General features: G+C 36.8%; 1 protein-coding gene across 1 annotated transcript in view; it reads left to right on the top strand.

Moving 5' to 3' along the window:
- LOC125157061 (fibrous sheath-interacting protein 2-like) overlaps positions 1-13,366 on the top strand; it is a 77,548-nt gene that overhangs the window by 37,622 nt on the left and 26,560 nt on the right. The window contains 3 exon segments of the mRNA XM_047843291.1: positions 3,729-5,829; positions 6,057-10,163; positions 10,166-12,805. Coding sequence (XP_047699247.1) covers positions 3,729-5,829; positions 6,057-10,163; positions 10,166-12,805 — 8,848 coding nt within the window.

Here is a 13,366-nt window from a genome sequence, read left to right as displayed (position 1 = left end):
ATTCTTTGAGGAATATCCCTACTGTTTTCCAGAGTGGCTACACCAGTTTGCATTCCCACCAGCAGTGCAAAAGGGTTCCCCTTTCTCCACATCCTTGCCAACAGCTGTTGTTGCCTGAGTTGTTAATGTTAGCCATTCTGACAGGTGTGAGGTGGTATCTCATTGTCATTTTGATTTGTATTTCTCTGATGATGAGTTATGTTGAGCATATTTTCATGTATCTCAGCCATCTGGATGTCTTCTTTGGAAGAGTGTCTATTCATAGCTTCTGCCCATTTCTTCACTGGATTATTTGTGTTTTTGGGTGTTGAGTTTGATAAGTTCTTTATAGATTTTGGATACTAACCCTTTCTCTGATATGTCATTTGCAAATGTCTTTTCCCATTCTATAAGTTGCCTTTTAGTTTTGTTGATTGTTTCCTTCACTGTGCAGAAGCTTGTAATCTTGATGAGGTTCCAATAGTTCATTTTTTCTTTTATTTCCCTTGCCTCCACAGACATGTCTAGTAAGATGTTGCTGTGGCCAAAATCAAAGAGGTTGCTGTCTGTTTTCTCCTCTAGGATTTTGATGGCTTCCTGTCTTACATTTAGGCCTTTTTCCATTTTGAGTTTATTTTTGTGTATGGTGTAAGAAAGTGGTCCAGGTTCATTTTTCTGCGTGTCGCTGTCCAGCTTTCCCAGCACCATTTTCTGAAGAGACTTTTTTCCATTGGATACTCTTTTCTGTTTTGTTGAAGATTAGTTGGCCATACAATTGTGGGTCTATTTCTGGGTTCTTTATTCTGTTCCATTGATCTGTGTGTCTGTTTTTGTGCCAGTACCATACTGTCTTGATGACTACAGCTTTATAATACAGCTTGAAGTCTGGAATTGTGATGCCTCTAGCTTTGGTTTTCTTTGTCAACGTTACTTTGGCTATTCCGGGTCTTTTCTGGTTCCATACAAATTTTAGGATTGTTTGTTCTAGCTTTGTGAAGAATGCTGGTGTTATTTTGATAGGGATTGCATTAAATGTGTAGATTGCTTTGAGTAGTATAGACATTTTAACAACATTTGTTCTAATCCATGAGCATGGAATATTTTTCCATTTCTTTGTGTCTTCTTCAATTTCTTTCATAAGCTTTCTGTAGTTTTCAACATACAAATCTTTTACATCTTTGCTTAGGTTTATTCCTAGGTATCTTATGGGTTTTCATGCAATTGTAAATGGAACAGATTCCTTGATTTCTCTTTCAGCTGCTTCATTATTGGTGTATAGAAATGCAACCAATTTCTGTACATTGATTTTATATCCTGCGACTGAATTCACATATCACTTCTAGAAGTATTTTGGTGGAGTCTTTCAGGTTTTCCATGTAGAGCATCATGTCATCTGTGAAAAGTGAAAGTTTGAAAGTTTGACTTCTTCTTTGCCAGTTTGTATGCCTTATATTTCTTTTTATTGTCTGATTGCTGAGGCTAGGACGTCCAGTACTATGTGGAACAACAGTGGTGATAGTGAACATTCCTGTCGTGTTCCTGACCTTAGGGGAAAAGCTCTGTTTTTCCCCATTGAGGATGATATTAGCTATGGGTCTTTCATATATGGCTTTTATAATATTAAGGTATGTTACTTCTATCCCTACGTTCTTGAGGGTATTTATCAAGAAAGGATGCTGTATTTTTTTCAAATGCTTTTTCTGCATTTATGAAAAGGATCATATGGTTCTTATCCTTTCTTCTATTAATGTGGTTTATCACATTGATTGATTTGCAAATATTGGACCAGCCCTGCAGCCCAGGAATAAAGCCCACTTGATCATGATGAATAATCCTTTTAATGTACTATTGAATTTGCTAGTATCTTGTTAAGAATTTTTGCATCCAGGTTCATTAGGGATATTGGCCTGTAATTCTCCTTTTAGGTGGGGTCTTTGTCTGGTTTTAGAATCAAGGTAATGTGGCCTCATAGGATGAGTTTAGAAGCTTTCCTTACATTTCTGTTTTTTGGAACAGTTTTGAGAAGAATAGGTATTAACTCTTCTTTAATTGTCTGGTAGAATTCCCCTTGTTTGTTGGGAGGAAATACAAGGCCTCTTATTTGTTGGGAGATTTTTGATAACTGATTCGATTTCTATGCCAGTTATGGGCCTGTTCAAATTTTCTATTTCTTCCTGTTTCAGTTTTGGTAGTGTGTGAGTTTCTAGGAATTTGTCCATTTCTTCAAGATAGCCCAATATGTTGGCATATAATTTGTCATAGTATTCTCTTATTATTGTTTTTATTTCTGTGTATTTGCTTGTGATCTCTCCTCTTTAATTCATGATTTATCTATTTGGGTTCTCTCTCTTTCCTTTTTGATAAGTCTGGCTAGGGGTTTATCAATTTTGTTTATTCTTTCAAAAAACCAGCTTTTAGTTTCATTGATCTGTTCTACTGGGGGTTTTTTCCTATGTCATTTTTTTTTCAAAAATTTTTCAATGTTTTTTTTATTTTTGAGAGAGAGAGTGAGAGACAGAGCATGAGTGGGGGAGGGGCAGAGAGAGAGGGAGACACAGAATATAAAGTAGGCTCCAGGCTCTGAGCTGTCAGCACAAAGCCCAATGCAGGGCTTGGGCTCATGAACCAAGATCATGACCTGAGCCAAAGTCAGACACTCAACTGACTGAGCCATGCATGTACCCCGCCTATGTCATTTATTTCTACTCTAATCTTTATTATCTCCCTTCTTCTGCTAGCTTTAGGCTTTATTTTCCTGCTCCATTTGTAGCTCCTTTAGATGTAAGGTTAGGTTGTATATTTGGGACCTTTTTTGCTTCTTGAGATAGGCCTGAATTGCAATGTACTTTCCTCTTAGGACGACTGCCTTTGCTCTATCCCAAAGGATTCGGACTGTTGTATTTTCATTTTCATTTCATTACACGTATTTTTTATTTCTTCTTTAATTTCCTGGTTAACCCATTCATTCTTAATTTTTTTATGTTTATTTATTTTTGAGAGAGATAGAAACAGAGTGTGAGTGGGTTAGGTGCAGAGAGAGGGGGACACAGAATCTGAACCAGGATTCAGGTTCTGACTGTCAGCACAGAGCCCAATGCAGGGTTAGAACTCACGAACTGCAAGATTACAACCTGAGCTGAAGTCAGACTCCCACCTGACTGAGCCACCCAGATGCCCCACCCATTCATTCTTTAGTAGGATGTTTTTTAGCCTCCATGTATTTTGAGGGCTTTCCAATTTTTTTCTTGTGGTTGATTTGAAGTTTCATAGCATTATGATCTCAAAATATGCATGGTATGAACTTCCTCTTTTTGTATCTGTTGAGGGCTGATTTGTGACCCAGTATGTCATCTATTCTGGAGAATGTCCCATGTGCACTTGAGAAGAATGTGTATTCTGCTGCTTTAGGATGAAATGTTTTGAATATATCTGTTAAGGCCATCTGTCCCAGCCACTTGGCTATTTTTTTTTAACCAGGAAGCCATTTATGCTCAGCAATAAATGCTTAAAATCAAAGTTCCAAGTGATTTTGAATCAAAGGGAATCTTATTCAAAGAATAGATCGCAGCCACAGAGAATAAACCAACTTGAAATTATATATTCTAAATAGATGCTTTGCTGTGTTCATTCTATACACCATTGCTGGATTCTAGCTATGCATCCTTTGATACAAGGAATTAAAGGTAGCTCCTGTCCCTAAAAGAAATTCATATATGATTTCCCTTGTGTCCTGCTTACCTCCTTTCCAGGTAACTTCAGAAGAACTGAACAATATAATTCATAATATAATGACCTGGGTTGTGGCTGCAGTGACCAGTATATTATACCCAGCCATCACAAAATATGAAGAAAGGTTGCAAAATACTACATACCCATCGTCTGATGACTCTACCCTCTCTTCAAATAGTGCAAGTTGTGCATGTAGCACATGCAGTGAAATGCTTCTATCTGAACTAAGTAAGGCATTTCAGGCAGAGGTCTGTACAGACACAGCTGACAGGTCACTACAGCAACCAGCAGCACCTGTAAGACCATCTTCTGCCCACAAAGAAAGAATAGTTATGGGAAAAACTCATCACAGGAAAAGACAACGTAAAACCTCTGGACCTAAAAATAATGAGACCACTGAATCCCCCAAGATTAAGACCTACAAATATGATAGTCACCTTTCTGCACTGATTGAAACAGGCACAAAGGAATCTAAAGATGGCTCAGAACACCCACTGTCTACTGATGAAAAAGCAAAAGTTGTAAAGGAGATGTAGGAGTTAAAGAATGTTTTTGATAACTTTAAATATCATCTAAAAGAGGAAACTGAGCTGATTTTAGAAAATACATTTCATGAAATGGTGTCTGAATTAACCCAAACCATCCCCATTCTTTCTTCTGTTACAGGAAAAGCTCTGGTTGACCAAACTGACACTGACAAAGGAGACTTACTCTCCAATGCCAATATCTCCTCAGCAGCTGCTGAAATTATGGAAAGCGTGCTTGAGAAGTTACAGTCTGCAGTTGAGAAAAAATGTATTGAAGTATTTGCACAAGAAAATTTGTCAGTTCACTTTAAATCAGACTTACCAACCAGTGGAGAACATTGCATTTCTCCAGAAGAAAAAACTTCAAAAGCTTCACTGCCTTATACTGTGGAGAACATGAGTGATATTGCAGAGGATATGGTTCATGTGATTTTAGAAAAGCTGAGGGCTCTTGCATCTTCTAAGCAAAATGAACTTGCTCATCTTGAAATCACAACTGAATTGGCTTATCAACAACACAGGGAAGATCCAATATATGTGTCCCTTCAAAGAACCAGTAAAAGGAAATCCAGTGCTGAACCTGATGCAGCCAATTTGATTGGCCAAGAAGAAATACAAAATATAGTGTCAAATATTTTTTCCCAGTCCTCTCTGGTTGGTTATATACAGGAAGCAATCAGTACTATATTAAATTATATACGAATTGGACTTAATAATGAAAGGCTCATTGCAACTAAAGAAACAATGATCATCCTTCAGCTACTTGATGATATCTTGGCTCAGCTACATCAGAAACCACCAAAAACAGTTTTCCAAAAGAGAAGACACCCCAAACTAAGTAGTCCTTCTGGTACTGAAGAAGAGCACAGACTCACCAGCACTAGAGTAACTAATGATCCTAGATATGGATGCTTGTTTCCACCTATTAATGTTCTTGGCATGGTTCTTTATTCTGAAGATGAAGATAAAGAAATAGATAAGATTGTGGAAAATGTGCTGATTTCATCTATCAAAGGTGAAAAAGCAAAATTACAAGAACAGCTTCCTGATCACTGGTTAACAAGGGAAAATCCTGATTTAAAGTACAAAAGAAATATGAACTTACCTACAAAGTCTGCTCCTCAAAGCAAAGTAGCATTTCCCGACTGGGGATTAAAGACTGACCTTCCAGTTTTTGATAATAGGGACGTTTTTAATGATAATCCATGTTTGAATAATGACCTTTTGCTTCTCGGCCAACATGTAAGGCATCAAACACAAAAAGCCTCAGAAAATATAATTACAAGTATTTTAGCAGAGATGCTCAAAGACATATCTTCTGGGCCCTCTGGTCACCTAGATTATAAAAATGATAAGGAAGCTTCACTTCTTACCTCAGGAAGCCCACAAGATCGGTCCTTTCAAGACTGGATGAACCAGATGTTCTCTGTGTCAGAAATCCAAAGAGTATCTCAAGAAATTGTAGATGCTGTATTAAAAATACTTTACATAGCTTGTAGTCACATTATCAGCCATTACTCATCAGTACATGAAAATTCTCTAGATAATGCTGACATACCAAATAAAGAGCCATTAGAAATATGGTTTGAGAGGGGCGCCTGGGTGGCGCGGTCGGTTGGGCGTCCGACTTCAGCCAGGTCACGATCTCGCGGTCCGTGAGTTCGAGCCCCGCGTCGGGCTCTGGGCTGATGGCTCAGAGCCTGGAGCCTGTTTCCGATTCTGTGTCTCCCTCTCTCTCTGCCCCTCCCCCATTCATGCTCTGTCTCTCTCTGTCCCAAAAAATAAATAAATGTTGAAAAAAAAAAAAAAAAATTAAAAAAGAAATATGGTTTGAGAGTAAAGGGAAGATGAAATTTTTATCTTTACTTGGCATAGACCCTACAAGAGATCCCTGGTTAGAACCTGAAGAAAGTGAATCAACACCTGAACCTATAGTTCACATTAGTGATAAGATCATCTATACAATTTTTAAGAAGCTAAAATCATTTATGTGTCCAAAATTGCAAAACTGCTTTAAACTAGAAAGCCATGCTGATCATTCAAAGCCTGCACCTGACAGGAAACCATTTCAATCTCACCTTGGTACTTACACAACTAAAGTGGTAAAAATTGTTTTGGATGTGATACAGAAAGAACTGAAATATAATAAGAAAAATCTAAATCTTGGGAAGAGTGGCTCTCCCAAGGACTTTATAGATACAGGAGTTTTTGCTGACTATGAAAAGAAATTAGACTCCGTTGTCACAAGGCTAAATACTGACATTATGATAAATTCATTAGCAACTTGTATTTGTGAGTTGTTAAGTGGAAATACAGGTAAAAGCAATGTTATGCTCCCTTCAGATAAGCTAAGGTCTAAAATCTCACATGAAACTGCTGACATTGATCAGCAATGTCATTGTCCTTGTATGCAAGAAGAAGTTGACAAATGTACCAGATTGCAAGTGTTAGATAGAATCGGGGATACCTTATATGACATGTTACATGAGCTCAAAAGAGACCATCCATGTTCTCCCCCATCTGATGAACAAAATAGAGAGTGGATCAATGAGAATTTGAGGACAACCACTGCACTGCAGTCTAATATTCAGCTCATTTCTCATACAATTCTAGAAGATATCATTAGAAAATTATGTAGTATTGAAATGGATCACAGTTTCACAAATTCAGAATTTAAAGCTACCTCAGAGTATATTGATACTGACAGCCTATCATTTTCTTTGCTTATTGAGGAAATGAGCAGATGCTTTGACATAATCTCCAGCATGGTGTCCAGTATGATCCAGCCAGGTAGCAAAGAGGTGACTAACAACAAGGAAAATACAACTGCCCACAAAACACAGACCACAAAAGTAAAGCATCAAGATAAACTGGAAGTCATGGCTTCAGAGATCTTTGAAATGGTTTTTGCTAAATTGAAAGGGTTTGCCAATAGAAATTTAGAAATTCTGGGCGCTACAATCAGTGGAAATAAAAAGAGCAACAAGAGGTACTGGGAAAGTGAAAGTATCAACATTTGTACAAACACACATGAAAGACAATTGCAGTCTGCTTTATATGTGCATGCAAAGAAAGTATCAAGTACTATTTTGAAGGCTATGCAAACGGAATTAAATGTGAGCTTGCCAAATTTTGAAACAGGTATGACCAAACCACTACAGGAGAAAGAAATGCTTAAGAATCTAGTCAATTTAATTTTAGATGCAGGGCATCCACATAAGTTTAATGAAACTGAACCAGAAGAGCAAGGCATTGAAAATTACAGATACAGGCCAACCTATGGAAATTTTCTTCCTGGAGGAGCTGACCCAGAATCTTATCTAGAAGATCTTGCAGATACAGAGAAAGAAAGTGCTGGAGAAGAAAGACCATCAGAAGAAACTAAATCAGAATCTCTTAAGCAATGGTACCTAGAAAGAACATTTAAAAAAATTGAAGTAGAACTCAAAGAGCCAGGAAAGTCCCCAGTTGTGCCCATTATAAGAAATATTTTGAATGAAATTTTTCAGAATCACTTAATTGATCAATTAAATGTGCTTACTCTCTCCCAGTCTCATTTATGGGACATTCCTCATGCTGGCAGTAAGCCATTTGCTCAAAAATCAATTCAGTCTGTGGATAAAAGAATGGATCTTTTAGTGTCTGAAGCAGATGTAACTGTTGTTGTAGGTAATATTGTTAGAACCATACTTAAAAAACTTTATTCTGCAGCCATGACAGATAGAAATGCAAATGAAAATAGATAAAACACTATCACCTGCTTGGCAAATATCTCTTTTCCTGAACATTACAGTGGGGAAAAGGCCTCTGTTCATTCTACCACACTGGACAGAAATCCAGGTACATTTCAGTCCACACTCAGTAGTGGTAAAATAACCAAAATGAATGTAGTTGAAGATATTATACAGTCAGTATTAACAAATCTAGAAATGTTTGCTACTTCCAAAGTAAAAGCTCTCTTTTGTCCTCATATCAATCTCACAGTTCCAATAGCTTTGCCTCTACAGCATGATGAGACTGCTTTAAGCCAACCATGGCTATCAACCAAAGATTCATATTCTGATGATGAATGTTCCTGTTGCTCAGTGGATCATAACAAGTCTGGAGAGACCACCTCAATATGTCACCCGACTGCCTGTAAATTAAATAGATATGCAACAGAAGTGGCTAGACTAATTTTACAAGGAATCAAACAGAAGTTAGATAAAGAAATGGAAAATCCATTCTTAGCTCATAATATTGCGGTTTCTGACAGGAACCCAAGTCAGACTGTCAACACAGTGTTAAGTATTATGTCTACTAAAGGTAAATATGAAAAAAACACATTTGACAGAGCAATTGATCTAAGTTGGCCAGAAGATATTGTTGAAAGGCTGTTCAATAAAAGCAATTATCGAAAAAAACTTCAACTTCAAATACTAGATACCATTGAGGGTATCTTAAGTGACATTTGCGAGAAAACACTAGATGAGAATAATGTCCTACTTGCTGAATCCACTCTTAATAAATGTAATACAAGTGAGAAACATTTAGAAGCAAACTCTGAAACAAACGCCAAGTGTGCAAATAAGGCTGTTCCAATGCTTTTAGTTCCTAAGTCTTGTGTCGCTATGATTTCCAGTGATATGGTGAATATTGTTCTTCAAAGTCTCACTTCTGCTATCATGCTTGGTGTAAATGCAAAGGATTCTATTTCTCCAAAATTGCCCCTGATGTTTTCTGGTGTATGTCCCAAATCAGAGCATCAACAATCTCCTGTTATGGACCCAGTGAATGAAGGGAAAAGGGAGATACATCCATTTGCAAGAAAGGGAAGAGATGTACAGCTGAAATCAGTCTACTCTGATGACAATCAGACAACTGTACTTAAAAAACAAGATGCCAAGAAATATGCTTCTGACCCATGTGAAGAAAATGCTCACTTCATTACTAAGACCATTTTGAATAGATTAAAATCTTTTGCCACAGAAAGAATAGATTTTCTACTTACTCTTGATAGTCAGACTAGAGAAAAACCATATGTTTTCCCAGAACTTACAAATTATAAACAAAACGACAGTCTATTTCTTGAAGCAAACCAAATGCCATCAGATGTGAGTATCCCAAAAATCTCAACAGCCATAACCATTCTTGGTCAAGATGTCACAGATTACACATTTGCTAAATATAGGGAAAAACATAGACCTCCAATTCATATATCACAAGGTAGTCTTAGGGAATATGCCGACATAATTGCAAGTACCATTTTGATGCTTATAAAAAATGACATAGATTTAGAAATCTAAAAGATGTATTCATATCCAAACAATACCTCATTCCAAGAAACCATAATTGTGAGTGAAACTGTCAACAACATCTTCAATAGTTTACATGATAAAATATCTTTAAAGGCAAATAGGCTTTACTCACAGCAGAACCCTAATCTATTTACACAACTAGCTGTACAAAATGAAATATTGCCTGGTCAAAGAAAGATGGAAGACAACACTGAACTATCTCTTTTTTCAAAATACCCACATCAAAACCAAACTCTATCAGAAGCAGAAAACCTGAGAAGGGTTTTGGAAGAGATATTTAAAAATGGAGAATCTAGACAGGAAAAAACTGCTTTGTTAAATGCAATTAATGAAATTTTAAAGAAGGTATATCAGAGGGTAATGGAAGACATAGGCCATTGCCCTCCATGTAATGAACTCTCCCACTTTACATCTGATTCTAAAATTAAAACATCAATAGCAGCACACAAAAAACCCTTGCAGTCATATATAAGCAGTATTGCAAATGACATAGTAGAAAGTGTTTTTGGAAAAATGTTCTCAATAGTTATGACATCCTTATATGAAAACAATAAGGTCAGGGGAGAACTGGAAGCATCTGGCAGTGATGAATTACTGGTGAATCCATCATACTTTCAAGACTTGAAACAGAAAGAAGTGTTCCCCCTGAACATGTGATACTGCAAGTTTGCCCTTCTACAGGCATTAGAAGCATGACTTCTTTGGAAAACACCTTACTGCAAACTTCTCCATTGCAAGTGGGTGAAGAATTGGCCCAAAAGGTTCTCAAAAAGATCACAAATTTTGTTTTACAAAACCTAGAAGAGAATTTGTCCCCTAAAGATCAATCTGATGAAATGCAATCTCTGAGGCCATGCAGTTCTAAAGCTAGTTCCAAAGGCAGCCCTAATGCGAGTTTTAAAACACACTTTAAAGCAAAATCAGAAGTTCTCTCTTTGCCTAAATTTGTAACAAAACCACACCTAGAACCTAGTGGTGCTAAAGCCAAAAACAAGACCAAGTTAAGTCCTAGAGAGAAGACTTTAAGAGGCAGTCAGTCCAATACTGGCATTGGTCTGCCATACCTGCTATCAACAGGGGATGCTAAAAACTCCTTAGTGAGAAAAAAACTCCCCACTGCAGAACTAAAAATGTATGCCAAGGATATAGTAAGCAATATTCTGGAAACGATTGTAAGTGAATTTCAAAAGATGAGGCAAAATAGACTAATGGTAAATATAAACACTTTAACTTCTGATCAAATCTTGACAGCAAGCAAAATAGTTAATGCAGTTTTGCAAGGATTATATGCTACAAAGAACAACAAGTTGGCCAGCCAAACAAAAGGCTCCTACTCACATGATCTCAAACTTTCACAGACGAATTTTAGGGCAATCTCTCTTGCAAATCCAGAAGCCCATTTGTCTTTGGAGAATGTTTCTTCGCAGCTAGAGAAAGTCTTTCCTAAAGAAGATATTTTTAAACAAATGCTTGATAAATGGCAAACAGAATCAAATGACATAGAAAATGAAAAATATAAGCTATTGATGATAGCTGAGACTGTTTTGAATGAAATTTCAATGAAAACAAAAGAATTAGAACAATCTGTTTCACTTTTAAATTTGTCATCTCTTGATGCTTGTGAAAGCAGGTACAACTTTAAAAAAGCTGCCTTTAGAACTGCGGGTTCCCAAGTACAAATTAACATATTTGGTCAGGAAATTGTTAAAAAGCTATTTGAAAAATTAGAGGTGTACTTCATGACTCAGATGTTCATAACAGACGGTGAAGAGATGCTAGAAAGCAAGAAAGAAACTACTACTAGAAATCAAGGTGGCTCCTTAACAACAAACATTCTCAACAGTGTACCAACATATAACACAAAGTTGAAAGACAAAATATTTGGGGGTTCTAGCCACCAAATTGCTCAAGAGATCATGGAAGGGGTTCTGAACACCTTAGAATCATTTGCAGACCTACAGTTTAAACATATCTCTACATATGCTTTTTCTGAAATTGTGAAAATACCTATTGAAAACTTTTTTGCTGTCCAACAGAAGCCATTAATGAAAACGATATTGCCCAAGTTACAACAACTTAATATGTTTCCTGATGAATCTAAATCAAGTAGTATGATCTCCCAGGAGAACATGAAGACGACCCTTCGACAGCTTCACTCATTCCATTCAGAGCTGCTTACTTATACTGCTAATACTGTCAATAACATGCTTGGTATAATTAAGAACAAGCTAGACAAAGAAAAATGCCAAATGGAACCATCTTCAAGTCAGATTATCAGCACACTGATGGACCAGTGTACTCATTTCTATGAATCTATGATAAAAAGCCATCCAAAGGAAAATCTCCAATTAGCTGAAAATGCCAACACTGCCAATTGGCACAGGTTTGTAACTGGGATGGGAATGTTCACTTCAAAGTCAAAGGGAGTTAGCTGTGGGGATGATCTTCCACAAATCCCTGGCTTGTATTTTTATTCAGAGGAAGATAGAAAAGTAAAGGATAAGATTTCCTCAAATCTATCTTCATATGTCAGATACTCTGCAGGTGATACACCTAAATCCAGAAAGCCATTGTAAGGGCTTGAATCAGAACTTAAGCCATTATATTCTAGAAGTGAAGGCCAAGGCCTCAGCCATTTTGATCAAGCCACGAAAGGAAACAGCTCTCTCCCAGAAGGTAGCATCTTACAAAAACCATCTCAGAAATCTGGTGACTCTGTGCAAGCAGCACCAGAGCACTCCACATCCTTCATAGAAATGGAAGAAGGTGAAAATCAAAGAGTTCATCACTGTGAGTTCCCAAAACCAGTTGTTAAGCTAAACCAAAAACAGACAACCATTTCTCCACCCAAAATATGTGTAGCTGAAGAAAATATTGTCAATACGATGCTGTTGAGTTATGGCCTCTCAAGTCAAACCCCACAAACTAATGAAAGTATAGAAACAATGAAGCCATTTTTTGTATCAAAGGAAAAGCCTTTGTCTCTAATGTCTGAAGAACAAAAGGATAATAAAAGCCTGCTTAAAATATGGGAAAAAAGAATCAGCTCTAAAACCAAAGAAGAAAACAGAAGCCTTATAGCAAGTGTAGACAATTTCACTTTACTGGAAAAATGGAAAGATAAGTACCAAATATTAGAAAAAATAGCACCTCTTGAAGAGGCTGAAGTCATTGCTTTTGCAGATCAAGAACTGGGACCACAGGAAATCCATTTAGTAGCAAGATATGTTACTACAGCTGTGGTCACACATTTCAAGAACTTTGAAGCCAGAGGTGAGTGAGGAATGACTTATAAAGAATTGGCATCATTTTAGAAAAAAAAATCCATGAGTTTTGTTTCACTTCTCACATCCAAGAAGCTGCATCCGTTGCTTCTCTGAAAGTAATTTTGGATTTGAGGTGGCTGATTGTGTGTTTTTCAACTGGTCAGTATGCTAAAAGGAAAAAAAATGTTGATACATTTACATAATTTTTATTTGGAGGAGTGTTGTGCAGTTTTCACTATCAACAGATGAAACTAAATGGGCATAATTTAAAGTGATATATTTTGTTGGGCATGAGGTATCACTAGGACACGATGAAACCAGTTGTCTTTCTTGGGATATACAGTTGCTCTAAAGGCAAATTCCCAAACATAAGTTCAAAGAGGGTTTTTCTTTTTATGTGTTTTTTTAAAAGAATGATTTCTTAAATTATAGTCAGACTTTCCATACATAGACTGTAATGATCCAACTTATTTTTGATATATACAGTTAGTCTTTGCAATTATTGATGATAGAGTTTACAAGAACAGTGGCATCAAACTTGTTCTGTTCATGTGCCACTGTTCTTACT

The sequence above is a fragment of the Prionailurus viverrinus genome, chromosome X (assembly GCF_022837055.1).
Source record: "Prionailurus viverrinus isolate Anna chromosome X, UM_Priviv_1.0, whole genome shotgun sequence".
Taxonomy (NCBI): Eukaryota; Metazoa; Chordata; class Mammalia; order Carnivora; family Felidae; genus Prionailurus; species Prionailurus viverrinus.
Note: the sequence above shows the minus strand (reverse complement) of the source record. Positions and strands in the feature narration are given on the sequence as shown.